Source organism: Plecotus auritus (genome assembly GCF_963455305.1).
Source record: "Plecotus auritus genome assembly, chromosome: 5".
In the NCBI taxonomy this organism is placed as follows: domain Eukaryota; kingdom Metazoa; phylum Chordata; class Mammalia; order Chiroptera; family Vespertilionidae; genus Plecotus; species Plecotus auritus.
Genome location: NC_137776.1, coordinates 49,961,885 through 49,987,287, shown reverse-complemented (window position 1 = coordinate 49,987,287; position 25,403 = coordinate 49,961,885). Strand labels below are relative to the sequence as shown.

Below are 25,403 nucleotides of genomic sequence, written 5' to 3'. Positions count from 1 at the left end.
AGTATTTGCATCTGATGACTGCGGTTAAGTTCTGATTTGACTTAGAACGTCATTTGAAATTGAGGGATAAAACCCATGAAATGAAAAAATGGATATTAAACTAGAGCAGAAAATGGATTATTTGGTCTTGCTAAAAATACATCTGTTTAGAGTAAAACTTAATAGGATTTTATTTGGAAAAATTATCCAGGGGCAAGAAACCCAAAAGTTAGCTCTTTCTTTCCTTCTTTAGCTATTCTTCGGCCAGCAAGCACAGGGCCTGGCACTCCAAACAGATGGAAGCTCCTAAAAGGTTAACCTGCAGTAATTCATTTTAAAATGCTGTAAAATGCCTTAATGGCTTTGAAATGTTTCTGCTGTAGAAAGAATTTAAAGATTAAAATCTTTCCTTTTGATATGCTTATCTTTTTACTTGAGGTGTGTGTGTTAACTTGCGCATACATGTAAGCACATTCGCTTATGAATGAACACAAATTTTTTTCAGATCTTTGGAAAAAATGAGTAGTATGTATAAATTTCTCAGGTATAGTAATTGCCTTTGTCACATAAATAAATTTCTTTCATTCATTCATTCATGCATTCATTTATTCATTCATTCATCCATTCCTCTATCCAGTTGGTTATTTCTTTCAACATTGGGCCTGGGATATGTGACCTGATAGGCATTTGTATTTGTATTTCTGGCCAAGTAGTGGTGTCAGCACCTGTAAACATCACCTATGACATTCACTGGCTTCTGGGTTCTTGAGTCATTGCTGACTTCATGTGTATATATCTTACTCTTTTTTGTTGTTTTTTTTTGTTAATCCTCACCCGAGGATATTTTTCCTTTGATTTCTAGAGAGGGTGGAAGGGAGGGGAAGAGACAGAGAGGGAGAAACATAAATGTGAGAGAGACACAGGGCTGGGGATTGAGCCTACAACTGAGGAACATGCCCTTTACCGGAATTGAACCCAGGACCCTTAAGTCCACAGGCTGATGCTCTATCCACTGAGCCAAACCAGCTAGAGCTCTTATTCTTGATACCACAATTAGTATCTTGATACCGTTATTATATATTATTATTCTTGATACCACTTTTACCTGCCATTCTTAAATTAATTTTCTAAACAAGCTACCTTCCAACCTTTTAAAAAAAATCCCAGGATAATTGGACATCCCAGAATCAGGTGGTGATTCTGTAGTAACACAAATTGAGTGTCTATTCTGCCATAGGTCTTCTTGGAGAGAACAAATAATATGCTATATAATTCATGGATTAAAAATCTTCATAATGCTTTAGTAGTGACCTCCATTAAAGATAGCAGCTCAGGCAAATTAAAATGAATCGATTCTATCTTGTTTGCCTATTGTTATTTTTGAGGCCTATTACAGAGGAGAAATTATTCAAATGGCTGTCAGTCTCTTGCTACTGTAGTCACACTGGGCATGTATAATAACTTCTTTCTTCGATGGAAATGCTTATCTGAAGTAGAACAGGCTCTCGGCCATTTGCAGGAGCATGTCCCTGCCACCAGATGGTCCATTTTGAACAAGTAAGTATTGTCAGAATTGAGGTGGGGGTGGGGAGGTGGGGAAGGAAAGTAGGATAAGTTCGTGGGATTCTATCATCTGCAAGGACCTGGGACAAATCCCTGGTAAAGATGTTTTAGGCAGTCCTCCTTTGCTGGGGCCTGAGCAGGCTGTCAATGACCTTCAAGACTATATCCTGCTAGCCTTCTTGTTCTGCCTTTTCCTGTGAAAAGCTGCCAGGGCAAGCTTTCCCAAAGAAAATTCCCAACTTCACTGCACTGTTTAAGAATCTGGCATGGCTCCCTATCACCAAATTTTACCCCTCCAGCTCTCCGGAAACCTCTGCTATCAACTGATTCCTCTTGTGTACTGATTCTTCTTCATCTCTTGATGTCTATGGTCCTTCTACTGGGATCAGGTCTTTGTCATATACTGTTCATTCATTCACTAATTTACTCATTCAGCAAATAGATGGGATAGTCAATAAGTTCAGTCCAACTATAAGATGCTATGATTCTACTAGCTATCATGTTGAGTATCTATTATGTGCAAATACTGTGGGGGACACAAGAACATAGAACACATTATTCCTAGTCTTTTTTATGGCAGTAAATGGAAACACAAAAGTCTGTGTTCACCAGCAGAGGCAATATCTTTATTTTCTAAACCACACTCTTTAAAAAAAATTTATTTTATTTTAAAAATATTTTTTAATTGATTTCAGAGAAGGGAGAAGGAGAGAGATAGAAACATCAATGATGAGAGAGAATCATTAATCGGCTGCTTCCTGCACGCCCCCCTACTGGGGATTGAGCCTGCAACCCAGGCATTTAACCTGACCGGGAATGGAACCGTGACCTCCTGGTTCCTAGGTCAGTGCTCAACCTCTGAGCCACACCGGCCAGGCTAAACCACACTCTTAATCTGTATCCTCTGAGTGCTTTTTCTTGGCTCTGAATTTCCTTTCTGCCTCGTCTACACTAATTCTTTCTACTTTTTCCTTCAAAACCATACCTGCTCCAGGAAGCATTCTCACTGGAGTCCTGGTCCTGGGCTGAATAGACTCCTGCTCAGAATTTACTCATGCAGCTAATTCAAGGTTATTTGGCTCTTGCTACCTGCTACTCTGCAGTCTTCAGCTAATTTCACATGGGACTGGGTGCCATCTTTGGCTATAAAGGAAGCTTCCTGTTCCTCACTCCTCTCTGTCCTCTTAGCACAGTGCTGTGCACACAGCCCAGGGCATGCTGGTGATGCTGTTGAACAGTCGCTTTTCTGTCCTCAGGAATTCAGATTAGAAACTCATGGCGTGTCCCTGGGTGCATCTGCAGCTCAGAAAAGTGAAACTGCCTACTGGCCTTGACTGAGCCCTTGACTCAGAAAGAGGTGATTAGTTTGATTGTGCAATGTCTGGAATGAAGGAGCAGTGCAGCCTAAAGTAAAGGGAATATAAAATCAGAAATATTTCACAACGTGCACATGGGGCCTGGGACGATGGAGTTCATTCTGCTGCTTGTGCTGGCAGGAGACACTAAACAGATCAGGTTCACTACCAATTACCATCACGTTAATCTTGGCTAACAGTGAAGCAAAGCCACCAAGGATTTGGTAGATTGATCAGCCCCTCCCACAACAACTATCTGAGGCTCATACCACATGGAACCTGGGGCAGAAGAAAGTCCTCTGGTGATGCTGTGTCATGCGTTCTGGTCCACGCACTCCTCAAAGACACCATTTCCTGGGCCAGAAGATTTCTGCTGTTTTTGGGGGAATGAGAATCCAATCTCAGATGAGCTGGATTCAGAAAATAGGTCATCGATATGAGTTGCAGTTCTTTTCCTTCCAGCTTTCTTCTGTGCTTGCTTTAGATTGCTTTTCTGCAGAGGACAGACGCAGTTGCCTTTGCTGGTGGGCAGTCGAGGGAGGTGATGACCACTCTAGCCTCAGGCCCTTGTTGGGCACCACCCAGACTCCTGGGTCCTCACCATAGCATCTACCTTTTGCCTGGGCTGTTAAATTCCCATTAAAGGAGTGCAGAAACATCCCCCATGAGCATTATTTTACACACACACACACACACACACACACACACACACACACACACACACACCACAGCCACTTAATTTGCCACCTGCAGTTTATAATAGAATGGACCTGTGGGATTATAAACTGCTTTATTTCTGCACAGAACTTCTCAGCTTGCGGCCAAATTGAAGGGCATTAGTCATCAGTAATTTGCAGCTATTTTTAATGTATTTCACTCAGAGAGGTTCAGAGCAGCTCAAGTTATGATAAATTTCCCCTTGCTTTGGTGAGGAAATGTAAAATCTGATCATTTAGTTAATCATTTGTCATAGCTGGGGGTGCATATTGTTCCTTAGCAACTACAACATCGTGACTGATTTGTCATTTGATAACGTGGCAAGCTGAATATTAGATACAATCATTTATGACACCATTTTTCCTCCCATATTTGTATAAGTTTCAAATTTAAAATTCATAGAATGTGAGAGAAGGGAACTTAGAGATAAAATCTAGAGATCTTTGGAGTCGCCTGGGGAGCTCTGTCGAATGCCAGTTCCCAGTCTCTGACCTGGCGATTCAGTGTCAGCAGCTCTGTGCCTGAACAGGTGCAGTGAGGGTGCCTGGAGCAAACTTTGAGAAACAGTGACTAATTCAACCATATCTATTTTTCAGACGAGGAAACGGAGGCACAAAGAGGTGAAGAGACTTTAGACAGTTGCCAGGGTCGCAGGAATACAAGCCTGCCCCACGAGATCAGTGCATTTTCCACCATCCACGAGACGAAATCCTTGTTTTTATTCAAGCTCTAAAATGAGCCTGGCACCGTCTGCCCCTCGGGCAGCAGCAGAGCCCTGGGCCCCTTTCCCTCATGCAGTGGGTGTAGGGCAGTGGTCGGCAAACTGCGGCTCGTGAGCCACATGCGGCTCTTTGGCCCCTTGAGTGTGGCTCTTCCACAAAATACCACGGCCTGGGCGAGTCTATTTTGAAGAAGTGGCGTTAGAAGAAGTTTAAGTTTAAAAAATGTGGCTCTCAAAAGAAATTTCAATCGTTGTACTGTTGATATTTGGCTCTGTTGACTAATGAGTTTGCCGACCACTGGTGTATGGGAAGGAGACCTTCGGGTTAGGATTGTGGCCGCTTCCTGTCTGCCTTGCCTCCCCGCTCCGGGGGATCCTGTAGTGCCCCTCCCTGTTCCCTCACCCCAACAGACCTTCCGCCCACCACATATTATAAAAGTTAGACAAAATATTCTGAATAACATACTCACACATGGAAATCTTCATCATGAATTTTCTCACAAGTATCAAATGTTGCTGGACAAGTTTCTATTTAAATCATACTTGCTAGGCTTGACCGACTGCAGGGGTTTACAGGGTGCATGCCTCAGATCGCTTTGTGTTCAGCAAGGTAAGCTGCACCTCCACTATGGAGTAATGTGGGGCACTCAGCAGGCGTCCAGCTGGGCTCCTGTGGGGTTGTTAGGAACAGGACCAGCTTGTGAGAGGGTGGGAGGGAGGGCTTCTTGGAAGAATGCAGTAGGAACAGGGCTATACAACAGGGCTGAGCAGGCCTCAGGCGGCTTGGATGTGGAGTTCATAGTGAACCCACTCGCCAGTCCTCTCTCAAGTAGGCTCTTTGGTTTCTTTCTTCTCTGTTTTCCTCTTCTTCTCCAGATGGGCTTCTACTGTGCACCTGCTTCCTGCTCTCCCGTGACTTCAACATGCCTCTGGGCCAGGAAAAATGCTCTGTAAAGCTCTCTTACTTGATTTTTTAAAAAATTATTTATCTTTTAAAATAAAATAATACATGCACCAGCAAATAAATGACTAGTATAGAAAGGCATGAAATTTTAAAAAATTATATTAATTTCTCCCTTTTCCAACCGCTCTGACTCCTGCTACATTTCCCTAAAGTTTAAGAGTTTTTTGTAGCCTTTTGGAAAATATTTAGTAAGGTAAACACATATATAGAGAGATACATGCACATACACATGTAAATAAAATGGCTATAAATGTAAATGTTCTTTTCACTTTCACAAAATATAATCTTTGCACACTGCTCAATATTTTTTAAAAACTGTCTATTGTATATTTTTGCATTTTTTTCTATCTTAGTTGACACAAAACTTACCTTCTTTTATTTAAATGTTTACATATGGCTAGTGTTTCATTTTATGTAATTATTATGATTTATTAGATCATTTCTCAGTAATGATAAACCCTTCAGTTATATGTAATTTTCTGTTAGAAACAATGCTACAATGAACATGCTTATATATCTATCTGCTGGGAGTTTAATAGAGTTATAACTCTTACATTTGTTGTATGATCGATTTCAAGCTAATTTTTATATATAGAATGAGGAAAGGGTAGAGATTCTTTTTTATTCTCACTAATTTTTTAAGAAAGGACTGTAACTTTTTTTTTAATTTTGGAGAGGATAAACATTCTTTTTTTTTTCCTATATGTGGCTATACACTTGTTTTAGCACTATTTAATGAGAAGATTTTTCTTTCTAGTATATAGAAATATGACTGATTTTAAAATTTTGACCTGGTATCCTGTAATTGTTATAAACTTGCTTATTAATCCTACTAGCTTATTTTTGTAAATTTCATCAGATTTTTAAATATAGATAACCATATTATCTTCAAATAAAGTCTATTTTATTTACTTCTCTTCAATTTCCAATCTGGATACTTTTAAATTCTTTTTCTTGCCTTATTGCACTGGCTCCACCACACTGTTGAATAGAAGTGGTGAGAGCAGACATTTTGCCTTGTTCCTGGTCTTAAGGTGAAAGCATTAATTTTTTCACAGTTAAGTGTGATGTTAACTTTAGGTTTTTCTTAGGTTGAAGAAGTACCATTTTATTCCTAGTTTGCTGAGCATTTAAAAAAAAATCCTGAATGGATGTTGGATTTTATCAAGTGTTTTCTCTGCATCTATTAAGATGATTAAGTGGTTTTTCCTTTTTAATCTGTTAATATGATGAATCTAAGTGTGCTTTTTTTGGTTACACACATAGAATAAATACCTACTGGTAGAATAGTGGTATTTGAGAGATTGTGACTACTATCTTAAAAAATGTTGGGACAATTTATACTCTCATATTGTCTTTTTTTTTTTAAAGATATTTTATTGATTTTTTACAGAGAGGAAGGAAGAGGGATAGATAGTCAGAAACATCGATGAGAGAGAAACATCGATCAGCTGCCTCTTGCACACCTCCTACTGGGGATGTGCCCACAACCAAGGTACATGCCCTTGACCGGAATCAAACCTGGGACCTTTCAGTCCGCAGGCTGACGCTCTATCCACTGAGCCAAACCGGTTTTGGCATCATATTGTCTTAAGTGCTAATGTCTCCAGATTCTTCTCAATACTGGGTATTATAAACTTAAAAAAATCATGTCAGTTTGATAGGAGATAAATGGCATCTCAGTATTTTGATTTGTACTTTAAAATTTATGTGAAAGATTTAGCATCTTTTCCATGTATATTACACATTTGAATTTATTTTCTATTAGGCTGTGTTTTTTTCTTAACCTATTATATATATACTTGATAAAAAATAGCTCTTGATGTAAATATTTTTTCCTAGTTTATTTTTGGAAAAATGTTAATACTTAAAAAGATTGATTGTAGAGAAGTTTTTGTTCACACTTTTTCTCCCCCCGAACTTTATACCATAGATTACATAGTTTCTTGTGTTGACTACTGAGTATTTCTGTGGAGAGAAGCTTGAGTATTTCATTTGCTTTTTATTTTGTTTTGGGGTATGTGTGTGTTCTATGTATCTGAGAAATTCTCTCTCTGCCTTGATATTCAGTAACTTTACCAGGAAATGTCTGTCAGTCTTCTTCACTACACACATCTGTTTTAAGGACAACATGTGAAATTTGTCCCATGGATTCCTTTTATTGCTGAAGTCAAGGCTCAACTTGGACTATTCTCCATTTTCCTTCTAGACCTTTCAATGGCTGCCTGGGTGGGGCAGGGGAGGTGCCCACCCAGCTAGTTAATGTGCAAGCTTTTCTCTCTTCCTTATGTGACTGTGCTTCACCTTGGGCAGACTCAGCTTCCATGTCATTGGGCAGTTTCTCTTTCAGGGACAAGATGAAAAAGATTACAGATTTTCGTGGTGATAATCTTTTTGTTCATTTTGGCACCTGTATATTGATGTCCTTTCTCTTTCCCTCTTCAGGAAGAAAGAGCAGGAGTTGGTTGGGCAGGAGAAGGTCACTTGCCTTCTTCTGCCTATTGATTTTCCTGTGCCATTCAGCGGTCCATTAGTTTCTCCTAACTACAGTTCTGTATTTAGAGCAGTTTGGGCTGGGACATTGGCCACAGAGTGGGACTGACCGTGCCTCACTCTGTGGGAGGTGGATTGGGAAGGTGACTTTCTGACAATCAAATGGCTGGATATTTTTGTTTGTCTTATATTAGTGGTTTACTGTTTCCTATGTAAGTAAAGTGCTAGCACACATAAGACTTTGAGATTTTTTATTTTTCATTTATTATAAAAAATATTTTTATTGATTTCAGAGAGAAAGGGGGAGAGAGATAGAAGCATCAATGATGCGAGAGAATCATCATCGACTGGTTGCCTCTTGCATGCCCCACACTGGGGATCCAGCCCAAAATCTGGGCATGTGCTCTGACCAGGAATCGAACCCTGATTTTGTAGTTCATAGGTTGACACTCAACCACTCAGTCACACTGGCCGGGCACTTTGAGACTTTTCAGAGTATTATCCAGGGTGGTGGTGATGAAATGCTTCAGGGAAGTGGGGTTGATCATGTGTATGAATAACGGAATGTATACTGACATACATTAGTTATGCAGAATTTTATAAAACCTTTTTATTATGAAAATTGAAAAACACACACAAGTAAACAGAATATAATAATGAACTCCCATATTCTCAGCTTTAATAATTATTCCCCATGGCCAACCTTGTTTCATAATATGGCTCTTCCTGTTTTCTTATATATCCCCAGACATATTATTGCACCTGTACATATTTCAGTATGTGTTGTTAAACGATAAGGACCTTTTAAAAAACATAATCACAAATACAATTATCACAACTAAAACACAATTAACAATGCTTTCTTAATATCATCAAATAACTAGCCAGTTATTTGACCTAATTATTTCATAAATGTTATCATTTTTAGCTTGTTTTTGTGACTCCACACTTTATTTCACATTTGATATGTATTCTAAGCCTCTTTGAATCCTGAGATTACCCTTTTCAATCTATTTATTTTTATTTGTGATTTATTTTTTGGAGAAATTGGGTTGTCTTGGAGAGTTTCTTTGAGAGACTTGGAGTCTGGATTTCGCTTATTGTAGACACGTGGTATTGTCTAACTCGTTGCCCTGTCCTTTTTTATTTCCATACATTGATAATCTAGAAGCTAATCAGACTCAGGTTTAATTTTTTCTTTTTTGGCAGCACTATTTCTTAGGCAGTGGGGTATTCTTCCATCGGGGAGCATAATGCCTGACTTTCTATAATGCTAGAAATCTGTGGAATAATGTGTGACAAAACCAAATCTTAACATAGTTCATGGTTTATTTTTGAAAAGTATGTCCTCTGCTGATAATTGAAACCAAAACTCCTAAGGAAGTCATTAGACATTCAATCCTGATAAGATAAAGCAGAAGCTGGGTATTAGTTTACAGCCATATGTGAAACGCACTGTAATGAGCTGCGTAACCCAGGCGAGTGCCCTCCCCTCTGGTGGGAGGGAGCTGGAGCTGAGTGTTCTGGTGGGGCATGGCCTGCCCTGCCGCTAACTGCAAGCAGGGGTCATGCCCAGTCCACTTGTACTCATCAACAGAACAAACATGGCGAGCCTGCTTTCTCACCACCGTAAGGAGACCTGGCTCCTGCCTTCTAAGAATTTGTCTTCTAAAAACAAAACAGACAAGAAAAAGACAATTGTTCCAACTTCTAAGGGACTGTGTTACTACAAGGATAAAATCTCTTACTAAATATCTATCTATCATCTATCTATTACTCTATCAGCTTAAGTAATGAATAGTTTTGGCATTTCCTAGATATTTGGTTAATAATGATGTGTGGATAAAGATAGGAAAATATTCTTTTAATACCTTTGTAACACTTTACTGAATGGGGATTCTTTCCTATGGGATGTCCTTTTTGCTTTGCTAATTGGTGTTCCTGGTAGTGGAAGGGTTTGGATGCCACAGGAATATGGGGGACAGCAGAATCTTGCCCTCAGAGAGTAGCAACTTTGATGAGAAATCATTTGTGGCATTGAGTTACATAATACTATACATGAAAAAACAGTGTTCGCCAAGTCTTCACTTTATTATTTTTTTTTTTATTTATTTTTTTAAATATATTTTATTGATATTTTTACAGAGAGGAAGGGAGAGGGATAGAGAGCTAGAAACATCGATGAGAGAGAAACATCGATCAGCTGCCTCCTGCACACCTCCCGCTAGGGATGTGCCCGCAACCAATGTACGTGCCCTTGACCGGAATCGAACCCAGGACCCTTCAGTCCGCAGGCTGACGCTCTATCCACTGAGCCAAACCGGTTTCGGCAAGTCTTCACTTTAGAGCCACTGCACACATAGGCAAGTCCAGGCCAATAGGATTTCTAATTGGTTGGTAAACTGCACGAGCCTTCCCCACATGGACCAATGCCATAGCTCACCTCTGCCGAGACAGACTTAGTTCTATTTGTCTCTTCGAGAGAGTAGCCTATGTAACCTGAGTTTTCTCACTCCCGAGGTCACCCTTTCATTTCATGTTCAAATAAATAATGGGGCCCCATTTGGGGGGGACTGCAGGAAGCCCAGGTACTTCCTTGTGGCCTTTGAGGGTTCTGCAGAGTCCTGAGGTCCCAAGTTTATCCCTTTCATTTCAGATTGCTCCTGGCTCTTTTTTGGTTAGCCCTGGCTATTTCCACGAGGCTCCAGCTCAGTCACGCCCCAAACACAGGCATAGGCAGAAGGGCGGCCAACCCTCAAGGTTGACATTCTGGCCAGGAGCAGCTGTTTAGCTGTCGGAAGGGCTGCCCCAGCTGCCTCCCCGGCAGATTATCATCACCTTCCCAGGGCTGTATAAGCAGTCAGAGTTTGAGCTGACTATCTTAGTCGGCAAACTGCGGCTCGTGAGCCACATGCAGCTCTTTGGCCCCTTGAGTGTGGCTCTTCCACAAAATACCACGTGTGGGCGCGCACGTACAGTGCGATTGAAACTTTGTGGCCCATGCTCAGAAGTCGGTTTTCGGCTCTCAAAAGAAATTTCAATCTTTGTACTGTTGATATTTGGCTCTGTTGACTAATGAGTTTGCCGACCACTGATCTAGTCAATTGTCAGAGCGTTGATAGAGGTGGGTATTGATTTTAAAGAGGGAAGACTGTCAACCCTGTTAATGGACACCTGTTGCACCTTTAACCTTGTCTGTGGGCCTCAGGTGGAGGTGATGGGCATGGCAGTGGAACCTGGCTGACCTGCCTCCCACTCACCATCATCGGCACCAACTGCAGATGAATCCCTCTGGAGAGTTCTTGTTTGGGGGCGGGGCGGATATTTCCATCTATTAGGTCTGTAGGGCACTTAGCCTCCATCTGATTGGGGTATTCCCACACAGAACTTTGCAGTATTTGGTACAGTTGGTCAGAGATAACCACTGTTAACTAGCGGATTATCTCCGTTCTATTCTGTGGAATGAAGGTCATGGATTGGCCTCCTTTGGGAGGGCCGGATTCTCATTTCTTACTGCTCTTAACCGTCATGTCACCTATCAATCTGGGCCTTGCTTCATCTGTAAAAAGGGAGTGTACTAGTTTGCTAGGGGTGCCATAACAAAGTACCACAGATTGGGTGCCTTAAACAACAGAACAGACATTTTTTCCTCAGTTCTGGACACTGGAAGTCTGAGATCATGGTGTTGGCAGGGTGGATTCCTTCTGATGTCGCCGTCCTTGGCTTGTAGGTGGCCATTTTTCCTCTGTGTCTTCACATGGTCTTCCCTTTGTGCGTGTCTGTGCCCTAATCTCTTCTTATGACACCACTCATATTATAATTAGGGGCCCCCATGTGACCTCATTTTACCTCTGTATTACCTCTTTAAAGGCCCTACCTACAAATATGATCACATTCTAAGGCACTGGAGGTTAGAACTTCAAGATATGAATTTGGGGGAAGGTATAATTTAGCCCATAACAGAGGGCAAGGTGGGTAAGGTGTGGGTATGTAAACAGTGGTTTTCTAACATTTCTCTGAGGAGGCACCAGATCCTCGGTGACAACTGTCTCAGGTCACCCAGTCCTGAGAGGTTACCAGGCTATGGCACTTTCATTGCCAAAACCAAGGCAGCTCCAGGCAAACCAGGATGATTGTAAGGTTACGCTATCTGTCCTCCCACTGGGAACACAGGGTGGGCACTTGGTTCTTTCAGTCAGAGCTGCCCTGCTTCTCTCAACTTATACGTCAGCATCCTAAGTAAGATTTAATTTAACGAAAGGGTTAGAGGTCAGAAATCACTAGAAACCCACTTGATTCAGTAGCCTCCAGGATCCTCTCCTGCTGCCATATTCTATCATTTAATTTCATTTGCATACACCAAATCTCAGCCATTCATCGGAAACTATTAACTGATTGGAGCAAAACTAATCTGGTCCTCGTTTAGTCGGTAGCTGAAAGTGAAATAGCACCGGAAACTGCTAAGCTCTGCCTGTTCTGAAGCAAAACCTGCGGCTGCGCTCTTGTGATGACAGATGACACTGCTGAGCGCTCACTGCACTCACTTCAGTGTATCAACATCTCCTGATCCTTAATGCAACCCTATTAAGTGGGTTGCAATACCAGGAAGAGCAGCCTCATGATGCAGATGAAGAAACTGAGGCACAGAGCGATGAGTAGCTGGCCCAAGTCTCAGGGCAGGGCCAGGATCCCTCCGGCAATTTGACTTGAGTCAGTTTGACTTGATTGCTGTGTCCCTGCCCTGCACCCAGATGCAGGTGATCTGCTGGTGGAGAAACAGGGACCACACTGTTAGAGTACAGCAATTCCGTTTAGGCTGATGGGCCAGATTCTTCTCTCTAGGAAGCATATCTCAGGACCCTCCCTTCCCCACACCAGCTGGTCTGACCTTGACCAGCACCCCTGGCTGGTCCTGTATTTTGTTACTATAGAAGCCAAGTTTGGAGCAGTTCTCAAGGCGTTGTGAGATTTGGGGGATCTCACAATAAAGAACACTGAACTGCTTAGTGACAAAGCTATTTTCTTGCTAATTCTTTTTCAGGCCTTCCGATGACATGAAGGGAGAAGCTGGTGCCAGTATTAATTCCTCCCATCACCCGATGATCTTCCTTTTTGGCAAGGGAGGGCAGGGACAGCAGTGTCTGGCAGGATTGGAATAACTGTTTCTTTTAGTGTAATCATCTTTTTGCAGTTAATTTTGAAATACAGCAGATGATACTGGTTTTGCATTTAGGGTAGTGACCAAAAGTGCCTCTAAAGATATTTATTCATATGAAAAAGCAATTATTTTAAATGTTTTTAGTAACTAAGAGCACAGGTGAAGTACAGACATGGCAACAATTGGGACGCCTGTGGTGAGAAAGACTGACTTTGCGAAACCCGGGCCAGGAGGAAAGGCTGGCGTTCACTAGAATCTGGAAACCAGCAGAGGGAAGGCAGGAGCTGTTTGACCAGCCGGCCCTTTGGGTTCTGTGCCTCAGCCCAGGGGGAGCCTTGCCTGGGCTCTTGAGGTGCTGGTTGCAGGCCCTCTCCGCGCGCGCGTGGTGTGCCTGCCAAATGAGCTCTGGGAAGACGGGCTCCCTTCCAGCGTCAGCCCCTCAGCCTTTGGGATGATAGTATTTTGTTTTCTTTTGGTAATGGTTTTCTATATCTTTGAAATGCTCCCATCAGAAAGGATAAAGATAAAAAGGGGGTTCTTGTGTCAGGGCATAAGGCTGCGCCTTGGGAGAATGCAGCCTGGAAAATAATTAGAAGTGCAAATTGTGTGGGTCTTGGAGGCCATGACTCTTGCTGCTGGAGCCTGACAGCCTCTCCCCTGGGGCTGAGCAGAATGGGGTTGGGACCCCTCATCCAGTCCGGGAGCGACCGAACTTGAGGGGGCTTTTCCATGGGATCAATCTTTGGTGACTTTGCTTGCTAAGCGTGCTGCTGCTGCTTAAAGTACAGCTGACTCTTGCATGAGACAGGCTTGAACTGCACGGGTCCACTTATACTTGGATTTTTTTTTTTCAATAAATGCAGTCAGCCTTGTATCTGTGGGTTTTGCATCTATGGATCCAACCAACTGCCCGCAGATTGACATCATATTTTTGCATTCCCAGCTGAGGTTGGTTGAATCAAAGATGTGAAGGACCTACTATAGAGTTAAATGATTTTCATGGATTTTTGCACTCCACAGGTGGGCGTTGGGGTGAGGCCTCTAACCCCCACATTATTCAAGGGTCAACTGTACTTAAACTGCACAGGGCTGTGTCCTTATTAAATAGGCAAAGCAAGTTCGTGGTTCCTGGTTAACCACTCAGTGTGATTCCCACACGAGGCTGTTGGTGTATTGACAGGGTCTGAGCTCGGCCAATCCTTGTAGGACTCAAGACCGGGCTGGCAGTGGTTGCTGTGCATTGACTGATACCTGGTACAGGCATCAAATCCTTCCTGGCAGCCCAGACTTTGCACACGGAGGTTGGAGATTGGTTTCCAGTGATCATCAAAGAGGCATGAAGATCTGACACCTTTGGCTTGCTGACGCTTCCCCTGGCAGCAGCCCAGAATGACAACTGTCCAGCCATGCGCAGACATCCTCTTTAGCCTGTTTTCTCCCTCCTGCAGTGTTTACATAATCCCTCTTTTTTAAAGTTGTGTTTTTAAAGGTGTTTTAGAGTCATGTTGCCAACCCTCTAACTTATATCTTCATTTCTTAAAGAGGCTTCAAATCCCTTTAAAATTTTTCTTAAAATAGAAAGGGAAAATGAAAAGAAAAAGTACCATAGGTTGCTGGTTCCGAAGTAAAAATATTCTTGTTTTGAAAGCCCACTGCCCTCAGTGCTGTGCTCTGTTGCCTGTAACAACCGTTTCTCTTCACCAGGAAACATCTTTATGGGTTGTTTCATTACAACCTCACCATGCTTGGATTTGAATCGCTTCCAGATCCCACGGATACCTGGGAAATTATAGAGACCATCGGTAAAGGCACCTATGGCAAGGTCTACAAGGTAACCAACAAGAGAGATGGGAGCCTGGCTGCGGTAAAAATTCTGGATCCAATCAGTGTAAGTAACGGAGGTCCATCGTTACCACAATATAGTATTTCACGCACATTGAGTTTCCCACTTCTTTCCTAGTTGCAGGGATACTTTTCACGAGAGCTGGCATGAAATCTCAAAATGAGTCACGGTTTGTCAGCTCATCAGAGTGACAGGACTCCTTTGGGAGTTTAAACTTTCCTTGACTTTCTGTTTCTTGTCCAGTTTACTATTGCTTTGATTTCGGCCCTCTGGGCTCTTCTCTTGAAAAGAGTGATGCATTTCTCTCCCTGGGCTTATACAGAGGCTGTGTTCTCTGTAAGTTACAAAGTGACCCACACCTGTGGTACCTAATCACCTTAGCGTGGCCTCTTATTTCAGAGCCCTGCGCATAGAGGCTACAATGAGGACGTCGTTTTGCACAGTGACGTTATAGGTGTCCTAGCCTCTGTCGGGTCCCTTCAAGCGACCTCTCCTTAACGGCTTTGAAAATTTGGACATTTTTAAATTAAAAAAAAATCTATAATAATACTGCTAACGAAAAAAAGATATAATAAAGACATTTTATTGATATAATAGTTTCATGTATTCAAGATGTGGTAATGATGATATTAAAAATGCAGAGTGCTTCCTTCGCTGATCACTTTATTGTGACGTCATACCTTACACATTAGGCTGAATCCAGCGTGCATTTTTTAAACCCTCTGTAGGATATGGATGAAGAGATCGAAGCAGAATATAACATTTTGCAGTTTCTTCCTAATCATCCCAACGTTGTCAAGTTCTATGGGATGTTTTACAAAGCGGATGAGTGTGTGGGACAGCTGTGGCTGGTCCTGGAGGTAAGAGGGTCTTGTTGGGGAACTCTCCACTCGAACAGAGCTCCCGGGGCACGCAGATGTGTTTTTGCCTGAATACTGTACCACACACATTTGAGAAGTCGGTCCCTCCTGTGTGTCCCAGGTACCTTACCAGGTGTGGCGTTCTCCTCCACAGTCCTTATAGGTGGGTTGTGTACTGACAATGTGCATGTTTCTCTGCTTCAGAATTTTAATAATCACTTCTACTCCTGAGTGACTACAGGACTACAGTTGGAAAAGGTTATTTTCTTCGCTATATTGGGAACGTTTTGTAGAAAATGTGATTAGAACTCATTTTCAAAAATTGTTAGCCCAAGGTTTACTTGGCTCACCAAGTTTGGATTAGCCTGTTTATGTTTAATTCTCAGCTTAGATTAGGTTTTCTCAAAACAGATTCTGAGGGTTGTGTAACAGGGTTATTGGCGAGATCATGTAAGAGATGGGCCTGGAAGGGAGAGAGGAAGGCAGGACTGGGCAAGGAGACACTGAACAGCAGTGTGGTTGCAACAGAGGCTTCAGCCCATCCTCTGGGGGGCAAAGAGCTGCCCTGGATTTGTGCTGTGCTGGGGCGGGGTGGCCTTGGGTTGAGGGGTGTGTGTGTGTGTGTGTGTGTGTGTGTGTGTGTGTGTGTGGTGGTGGTGGAGGGGGCGGGGCGGCAGTTCCCTGTAGCTGGGGGCAATTCCTTGTGCTGCTGGGAGCTGGGAGCTGGGAGCAGGGAGCAGTCAATATTCCCAGCAGGGAATCTGAAAGGAGTTCCGCTGTATCCACCGTGTCCGCCTTATTTCTCCCTCATCAGTGGGACTGAATGTGCAAGAGTCAATTCCCCATAAATCCAATGGAACTAAATGGCAGACCCAATCATGATAATCTTTGAAATTAGTATATTAGGATAGGTCTACTACTTCCTATTCACAAAGCTCACCCTGATTTGTTCTGGACCCTGCCCCTTGGAACCAGCACGTGCCTCTGTGCCTAGGGTCACCTGGTGAACTAGGGGCATGTGGACACATGTGGAAGCCGTAAGAGAGAAGCACCAAAGGAGATGCCCGCCCTCAGTTCACTATCTAGCGCCTCTTGTTCGCATCTCCTGCCTAGCTCTGGGAGGGCCTGGGTCTGGGGAAATATAGACTCGTTTCCATGGCAACCATGTGTGGGGAATTCACTTGTTATATTCAAATGGAATAATCTGCAGGAAAACCAATTTGAACATTTCTGTCACATCAATTGCCTTCCTCAGAACATAAAGATGTAAGGCATTTTGGTTTTCAGAAATCATCTTTGTTTAGTTGGCTGGTTGTCATCTAACACATTCTCATAGTATCAGATTTTATTATTCCCCTTCCCTTCCCTGAAAACATTACAGATTTTATCCTGCCAATAAAGCTCTATCATAACACTCATTTTTAAAATGCTGCTTTTCTTGGGACATGGGAAGTAGTGTTTTTAGGGTCTCTGATTATATTCTTTTTCAGCTCTGTAAGATCTCCATGTTTTAAACCTCATTATCCTATCTAATAAAGAGGGAATATGCTAATTGACCCTCACGTCATCACAAAGATGGTGGCACCCACAGCCAATAAGGAGGGAATATGCTAATTGCTGCCCCGCCCTCAAAGATGGCAGCACCCACAGACAATAAGAATGGAATATGCTAATTGACTGCCTGTCCTCAAAGATGGTGGTGCCCACAGCCAATAAGGAGGGAATATGCTAATTGATTGCCCCACCCTCAAAGATGGTAGCACCCACAGACAATAAGAAGGGAATATGTTAATTGACTGCCCCGCCCTCAAAGATGGCAGCACCCACAGCCAATAAGGAGGGAATATGCTAATTGACTGCCATGCCCTCAAAGATGGTGGTGTCCACTCCCCTCAGCCCCACCAGGGCAGAAGGTGCATGGCAAGGCCGGGCCCAGCCACTCCATGTGCCTGCTTCCAGAGTCCCCTAGTCCTCTCAGACTCCCAGCTGCCCAGGGCTGGCCCAAGGCACAGGCAAGCCTTGGATGGCGGCTGCCCAGCCACCCAGGGCTGCCTGAGGCTCAGGTAACCAGGGCTGGCCGAGGCTTGCGCTGCTGGCAGTGGCAGCAGCAGAGGTGTGATGGGGCGTTGCCTTCCCCTGATCGCCGGGTTGCCTCCTGCCCCTGAGGGCTCCCGGACTGTGAGAAGGGGCAGGCTGTACTGAGGGACCTCTCCTCCAGTGCATGAATTTTCATACACCGGGCCTCTAGTAATTTAATAATGGAGAGACAGTGACCAAGAAATCTTAGTTTCTGTTCATTTTTATCCCCTGACTCAAAAAGGCTCTGTATTTAAATATGGAGAACTGGAACTTCTAGGAACTTTCCAGGGCCTGAAAAGAGGCCTCCCCCGTGATGTGACCAGGCAGGAAGGTGGGCTGCTCAGACCTGTGGCCACCTGGACAGTAAATGCTCTTCCCGATGAGGAGTGACCGGAGGTGGGCCCTCCAGGTGTGGCCAAGGCAGCTGGAAAGGGCCATGCACGGTCTGGAGATGAGAAGGAGCCCAGAACTATTCACTTAGCCTTGTGCATATGCTCCCCTGCAGGCTGTCTTTGCTTTTTCAGGGTGACCACGGATAGATAACGAGGCTGCCCTAAGACACTGAATTATGCATACCTCAGCAATACAATACGCTGACATTTATGCCTCTTGCAGATTGTTTTGATCCCTGCAAAGTTGGTTGTAGAGGGAAGCAGGTGTCCTCAGGTCTTTTCTGTCCCAGAACAGGCCCTCTATGCCAGGCTGCTGGGTGGTTAAGAGTGTCCAGTGCTCACAATATGCAGATAGAAACAGGGATTTCTGGGCTCCTACACCTGGCAGAAACCTCGGCCTTTCTTCAGGACAGCCCCCTTGTGTTCTGTTGGGGAATGGAGCCCAGAGAAGGAGTGACAGGCCTCCAGTCACATAACGAGCTAAATGGCAGAACTCGGGGGAGAACCGAACTTGGGTCCCATCACATGCTGCTGTCTCTGGTCCTAGAACACAGAGTTGGGCTTGGCCAGTGTGGCTCAGTGGTTGAGCATCAATGTATATTCAGAAGGTCACCATTTGATTCCCAGTCAGGACACATGCCTAGGTTGTGGGCTTGATCCCCAGTAGGGCATGTAGGAGGCAACCAATTAATAATTCTCTCTCATCATTGGTGTTTCTATCTCTCTCTCCCTTTCCTTTCCTCTCTGAAATCAATAAAATATATATATATATATTTTAAAAAACACCAAAACCCAAAAAAACAGAGTTGGGCTCTCTGGATGGGATCACAGTTTCTGGTCTCTCTCACACACACAGTGGAAGACCATGATGTCCACACAGTACCTTGACCGTTTTGCTTCCTTGGCAGCAGCAATCTTGTATTTTTTTTTCTTTTTATTTTTTTTTTTAGAGAAAGAGAGAGAGAAAGGAAGGGAGAGGAAGAGAGAGAAACATCAGTGAAAGAGAGAAACACTGACCAGCTGCCTCTTGCACGCCCCATACCAGGGATCTAGCCTGAAATCTGGGCATGTGTCCTGGAGTCAAACCAGTAACCCTCCGTGCACTGTATAATGCCCAACCCACTGAGCCAGGGCCCTCAGCAGCTTTTGGTAGGAGTGCTTTAGGAGACTCACACAGTAAAATTATGATGTGTTTAATATTGTTCTCCTCATCATGCATATTGAGATTAAATTTATGTCGCCTTTGCTGTTTCCTTGCTGAATGAGCTGAAAGGACCAGTGAGCAGCTATTCCACGGAGCAATTCTAAAGGATAGAAAAATGTTATTAATAGCCCCCTTAAATCACCACAGCTCTGAAAACAAAAGCAAATGAAAACGTCATTTCTGAAATTCATTGCTAATTATTGGCAGAAAGTAAAGCTCCCTTTATGATAGGCACCTTCTGTATCAGAAAGATAGGCAGAGAAGGTCCTCACACAGAATAATGTTTCAGAGAATTTCTGAATAACTTTTATCCTAAGTTAATATTAAATTTTAAAAAATCGATAAGTCCATCTAAGTTAAATATAATAAGAATTTAGACCTTTAAGGAAAACACACCTAGTGTGCACTAAGACATTAACTAAATATTCCTTTCAGCATAAAATCTTCACCAGGTAGATAGTATTAATTTCAGCATGAATCATATGTTCAACTTAAAAGAAATAGTTTTGGAGGCTAGGGTACTAGTAAATGAGGCTGAAATGTAAAAAAACAAAAACAAAAACCAAAAAACAAACAAAAACCTTCTTATATTTTAAACCAGATGAGAAAATATATTTAATCTGTTTATTTCTCCCAGAGATCTATGTATAAGTTCAGTAAATAAGCTGATTGTAGGGGGGAAGAGGGGGGACACCTTTGTCCAGTATTTGCTTTAATGTAAGGCTCTAGAAAGTCCAGTATAGGCCTGAATATCACTGCAAGTGTTGTATTTTCATCTGTTGATACTGTGGCATGAATCAAGTTGATCACATTAACAAATCAGGGTCACAGCAGGACTCTGAAGGTCTGGAACATAGGGTTGGCCAGAGATGGTTAGAAAGCACTGATTCAGATGGCAGGTTCTGGTGGGATTCTAGAATGAGAGTGCTGGGGGCCAGGAGGAAGGCACAGAACACTTGGGAGTGGAGAAGAAGGGAGGAACTTTGAAATGGAACAGAGTTGCGTCCTACATACATGTGCTCTATGTGTTCAGCAAAAGCAAGAGAGAGTTAGAAGCTGAGGAGTGGAGTGATTCTGCCCACCCACTATTCTGCTCAGTGGGCAGGTGTCCTGGAGAGAAACTGAGATGGGAGGTGGGCATCCTGGGGCCCCTCTACCGCTTGTGATGTGAGCATCTCCTCATTCTGACTAGAAGTCTAGGTTGCAAGGGACATTGTTTTCATTCTTTTAGGTACAAACCAGTGGCTTCACCTGGTATCAGCAAAAACAAACACAATTGTTCCCAACAGTGTGGAGGGAAAATATAAGTTGTGCTGGCCTTCCTGAGAGGTAGACATCGCCCAGCGTGTGCTTCCTAAGGCATCTTCTAGGGCAGTGGTCAGCAAACTCATTAGTCAACAGAGCCAAATATCAACAGTACGATTGAAATTTCTTTTGAGAGCCACATTTTTTAAACTTAAACTTCTTCTAACGCCACTTCTTCAGAATAGACTCGCCCAGGCTGTGGTATTTTGTGGAAGAGCCACACTCAAGGGGCCAAAGAGCCGCATGTGGCTCGCGAGCCGTGGTTTGCTGACCACTGTTCTAAGGTGATTTTGATGACCCTTGGCTTTTGCTTTATGCCCTGTATGGAGCCTAACATCCTTGACAGATAAAGTCCACTGAACAAAAGGACACTGAGAAGAAATTCCTCCTAATTCTGCACTCTGACTAGGTCAAGTCAACGTGCTAGTGCAGAATCTACTTACAAGTTGGAGTTTTGACTAGAATAAAGGTCTGGCGATTGTGTTGCATCGGCTTTTTTAATAACATGGAGGAAAGTTGATGGCTAATTGAGCAAGGAACATTTTATTGCTTGAAATTATGACCATCTTAGCAAATGCACATACTGTGATCGAATGAATAGTCAATGATGTTTTGGAAAATGGATGTGGTACGTAAATGATTTTCTATTTTTCTTGGTTCAGAGCAAAATGCTCATTAAATTCTAGATGCATCCGGCTGCCGCATTTGCTGAATGCTGAGGGCGTAGGGAGGAATGCAGACATGGAGACACACCTCTATTTGAATCTGAAGGCTGGCAGAGTGGGTGGCAATATTTGATACATTTAAATACAATTTCTTGCCATGCTTTTAAAATGCTCAGTCCACTTCACTGAACATTTACCCTGGTCTGACAATTGTAGTGTGCACCCGATTTCCTTTTCATATCCAAGTACCCAAAGTGCTTTCTCTACAACCCACGGGCTGCCCTTTAAAACTTTGCTGGGCAGCTTATCAACTTAGCAGAACAATTTCCTCTAAAGTTTCCCTGAGCAGTTTAATTATATGCTTTTTTTTGTGTGGTAGTCAGACAGCTCTTAAACCCTGACATTTAGTGAACCAAAGGCACCGGCTGAGTCAAGATCCTTTTGTTGTTTTTAAACCCACAGCTTAGCTTTGATCCCGCTGACAAAATGGCTGTTCTGAATCCCTTCACAGGTTCTAGAGCTAAGAAGGTTTATAAGTTGGCTACCTATATAAACTATCGCTGCACAGGCTCCTTTGGCAAAAATGGCCACGTTTAAACTAGGGCAGGAGAGAGCCTGAAATGAGGTTTCAAAGGAAAATTCCAGAGTTGAATTAGCTTGGATCATCACCCAGTACTTAATGTGAACTTTCTCTGGGTAGGATTTTAATAGTGTGCTTGTGAGTCAGGAAAGCACCTGCCTCCCTGAGAGAGGAGCCAGGCTGAGAAGTGGCTCTGAAGAAGGTGTTAGAGTGCCTTGCATTCCTGTAACTGCTTTGGCCTTAGAGGATCAAGAACTGTATTAATATTTCCCTTATTTTCACATGATCCCTAGACTGTCTCTTCTTCACTTTCTACATATGATTGGTCAGAAGTTCCTGTCTATCCTGACTCATAAAAGCCTCTGTCCCCGACCTTCATCCCCATGACTCCTGACCTTTTGACCTTGCCTCTCATGATTGCTTCAATACCTCCTAACAGAGGTCAAGATTCTGGCGTCTTCGTGTTCTGTCCACCCTCCAATCTGCTGCCCAAGTCATCTTTCTAGAATACAAGTCTGAACAGAGTTGTCCTGCCTAAAACTTGTCAATAATGTACTATTCTTATCTAATGGTATATTTTGCTACTATATATATATATAAAAGGCTAATATGCAAAGTGTCCCCTTGGGAGTTCGACTGGGAGAATGGGAGTTCGATCACTTGCTATTATGTGTGCTGACCACCAGGGGGTGGCATGGAACATTGGCGGGCAACCAGAGGCAGCGGGGTGCTGAGGGAGTGAGGGAAGGAGGAGGCAAGGAGGTGGGGAGGCGGGGGGGGAGGGGGCGGGTTACCGCACAATGGCGGTGCGCGGGTGGCGAGGGAAGGAGGAGGCAGGGAGGCGGTGAACCTGATTGGCCCTGCTTGGCCCTGATTGCTGGCCAAGTCTAGGGACCCTTCCTGTGCATGAATTTCGTGCACTGGGCCTCTAGTAATATATGTGTCGCAATACAGCTCATACCCCTTAGCAGGGCAGACCTGTCATTCTCTGTTTCCCACCTTCCTTCCCCATCTCCCTGCCCTAGGGCCCTAGAACTCTTTGTCCCAACAATAGCAGAATGTTTAGAATACACACACACACACACACACACACACACACAACACACTCCTCATTCTTTCATGTTCCCTTTGCACATGATGTTCTTTTGCCAGGGATGCCCTTCCCCTTCTTGTTCACTTTCCATGCACTCATTTGTCCTTCAAACTCATTATAAATGTTACAATCTCTAGGACGATTTCTCAGATTGTCCCCCTTCATCCTACCTCAGCAGAGGTTGCCATTCCCTCTTCGGTGTCACCCTACTCCCTCAGGCACACCCTAGTTCCACATGCCACACTCCTCATTACTCATGTGTGCATTCGTGGTGGTGGGCTCTTTGAGGGCAGAGACTGTGTTGTATTCATGTTTGCGTAATGGGTATGAACTGGCAGTCACAAACTATTGAGAACAGAGAGGTAACTTTCTTTTCAGTAACTGAGCCCAACTTTGTTCTGGAGTCTCTGGCCTGCCTAGAGGAGACAACCGATTTTAACTCATTCTGTTAAACTCAGTCCCACTGAGTGACTTTTTGGGAAAGAGGCAAATTCTAGTATTTATATCCCACTTTCACAGTCCAGTTCAAAGCTCAATCATTTGGGCAAGGACTAGTATTTTTAGAACCTTTCTTTCTTCCCGTTCCCTCTCCCCGAGTGGTACCTGGATCTGCATATAAGCAAATGCTCATGTGAAGCCATGACAGTGAGAGCAGGGCCTCAAATTGTGTGGAGTCCCCCAGGTCCTTGTACTGTCTGCCTTTCCATGTCACCCCATGTCCCTGGTCCCTGATGCTCCTTTCCTATCATGAGGTTCTCACTCTCTTTGACCTTCTCATTCAGATGTTAGCCTTGTCCCTGTCCCCAAATGGAGCATAAAGTTCTGAATCTCCTGTAAGTCATGAGCAGGCTGTGGGGATTGTTATAATCCCAGAGTACACAAATGCTGCAACTCCACTCCATAAATCTGACATGCAATGGCAACTCTAGAAAGAACTGCTGGGTGGGCTTCTGCTGCCTGTGGTGCCAGGATGGCAGATAGGAAGATTGGAAATCAATGCATTCCCGCCCAAATATCAAGGGCATCCATGTTGCCCCTTCTGGTCTGTTATCCTCAAAATGGCTGGGGAGGAGGTCAATGGGGAAAAAAAAAAGGAGACATATGTACTACTATTTGTAATACTTCAAACAATAAAAAACAACAAGAAGAATATAACCTTTAGAAAGAAAAAAAATAAAAAAATAAAAAACAGTACTTATGTAAAATGAAAAATATCCAATATCTAATAAGTCACCATGCCTTCTTGTTTGAATTTCTAAATAATGACTTGTGCTTTTACATTTCACTGGACAACTAAAAAAATCAACTTTTTGGACATGCGCTTTCACTCATAAATCATTATCTTGAACACACACACACACACACACAAACACACAACTAGATTTAGCTGTGTAATGGAATTTTGAAGTTTAATTATTTCTACCTGGAGTTTTATGATCTGCAAATTTATTTTACTACATGGGGCTTTTATTCTTACCTTCTTTTTCTTTTTCTTTTTGTATGTATTCTGCTGTTGTCTCTCTCTCTCCTGCATTTCCTTTTCAGCTGTGTAACGGGGGCTCAGTCACCGAGCTTGTCAAAGGTCTACTCATGTTTGGCCAGCGGTTGGACGAAGCAGTGATCTCATACATCTTATATGGAGCCTTATTGGTAAGCAAGTCCAATGTTCTGGGGATGACAGCAGGAGAGGCAATTTGTCATGGGTTGGATCCTCATTTCATATTAACAAGGGGGAACCGCCCCGTAATATAAGAGGTGTGTAACAGCAGGGGTGTTAGATTCTTAATAGTACTGTACTTGTTTTAAAATAACCACGCAAAATTTCCCTCTCTCTTCCCTGTTGTTTGGTGGTGGTGGGATGCCATGCAGGGCCTTCAGCATTTGCACAATAACCGAATCATCCACCGTGATGTCAAGGGGAATAACATTCTTCTGACAACAGAAGGAGGAGTTAAGCTCGTTGACTTTGGTAATGACTGCTTGTCGTTTGTTTTCTTGATGTGTGCAGTTACCCACAGGCAACAATTTATTGCAGTCTCAGAGGGCTGGGGCCTCTGTGCTACGCCACAGGCTGAGGGACTTTTCCCATCAAACACAGGCTGGCGAGTGGGGGGTTTACCAGATGGATCACCCTAAGAGAGGCTGTTTGTTAATCTATTTTCAGCTTTAGAAGCAATTTTATTAAAGAGAGAAAATAAAAAGTGTTTCAAAAGAAGAATTTGACAGAAAACTTTTTTGCTTTTCTGGGAAGAATTTCATGTCTCAGGGCAATTGTCCATAATTTACATTTTGTCATTTCTTCATTTGCATATGAAAACAGAAAGCAGTTTGGTTTTTCAAATGACTTTCTCTAGCCTTAGGCATACTTATTCCCAGTGAGCAGAAGGTAAACTAGTCCTTTGGGTCTGGGAACTAACCTCCCTGTAAATTGT

At 43.2% G+C, this 25,403-nt stretch overlaps 1 protein-coding gene across 1 annotated transcript in view; it reads left to right on the top strand.

Moving 5' to 3' along the window:
• Positions 1-14,655: 14,655 nt before the first annotated feature.
• The window catches only part of MYO3B (myosin IIIB), a gene marked incomplete at its 3' end in the record, with an annotated part of 379,148 nt that continues 368,400 nt past the window's right edge, over positions 14,656-25,403 (top strand). The window contains exons 1-4 of the mRNA XM_080668808.1: positions 14,656-14,838; positions 15,522-15,653; positions 24,517-24,621; positions 24,841-24,940. Coding sequence (XP_080524934.1) covers positions 14,692-14,838; positions 15,522-15,653; positions 24,517-24,621; positions 24,841-24,940 — 484 coding nt within the window. The 5' untranslated portion in view covers positions 14,656-14,691. The remainder of the gene's footprint in view (positions 14,839-15,521; positions 15,654-24,516; positions 24,622-24,840; positions 24,941-25,403) is intronic.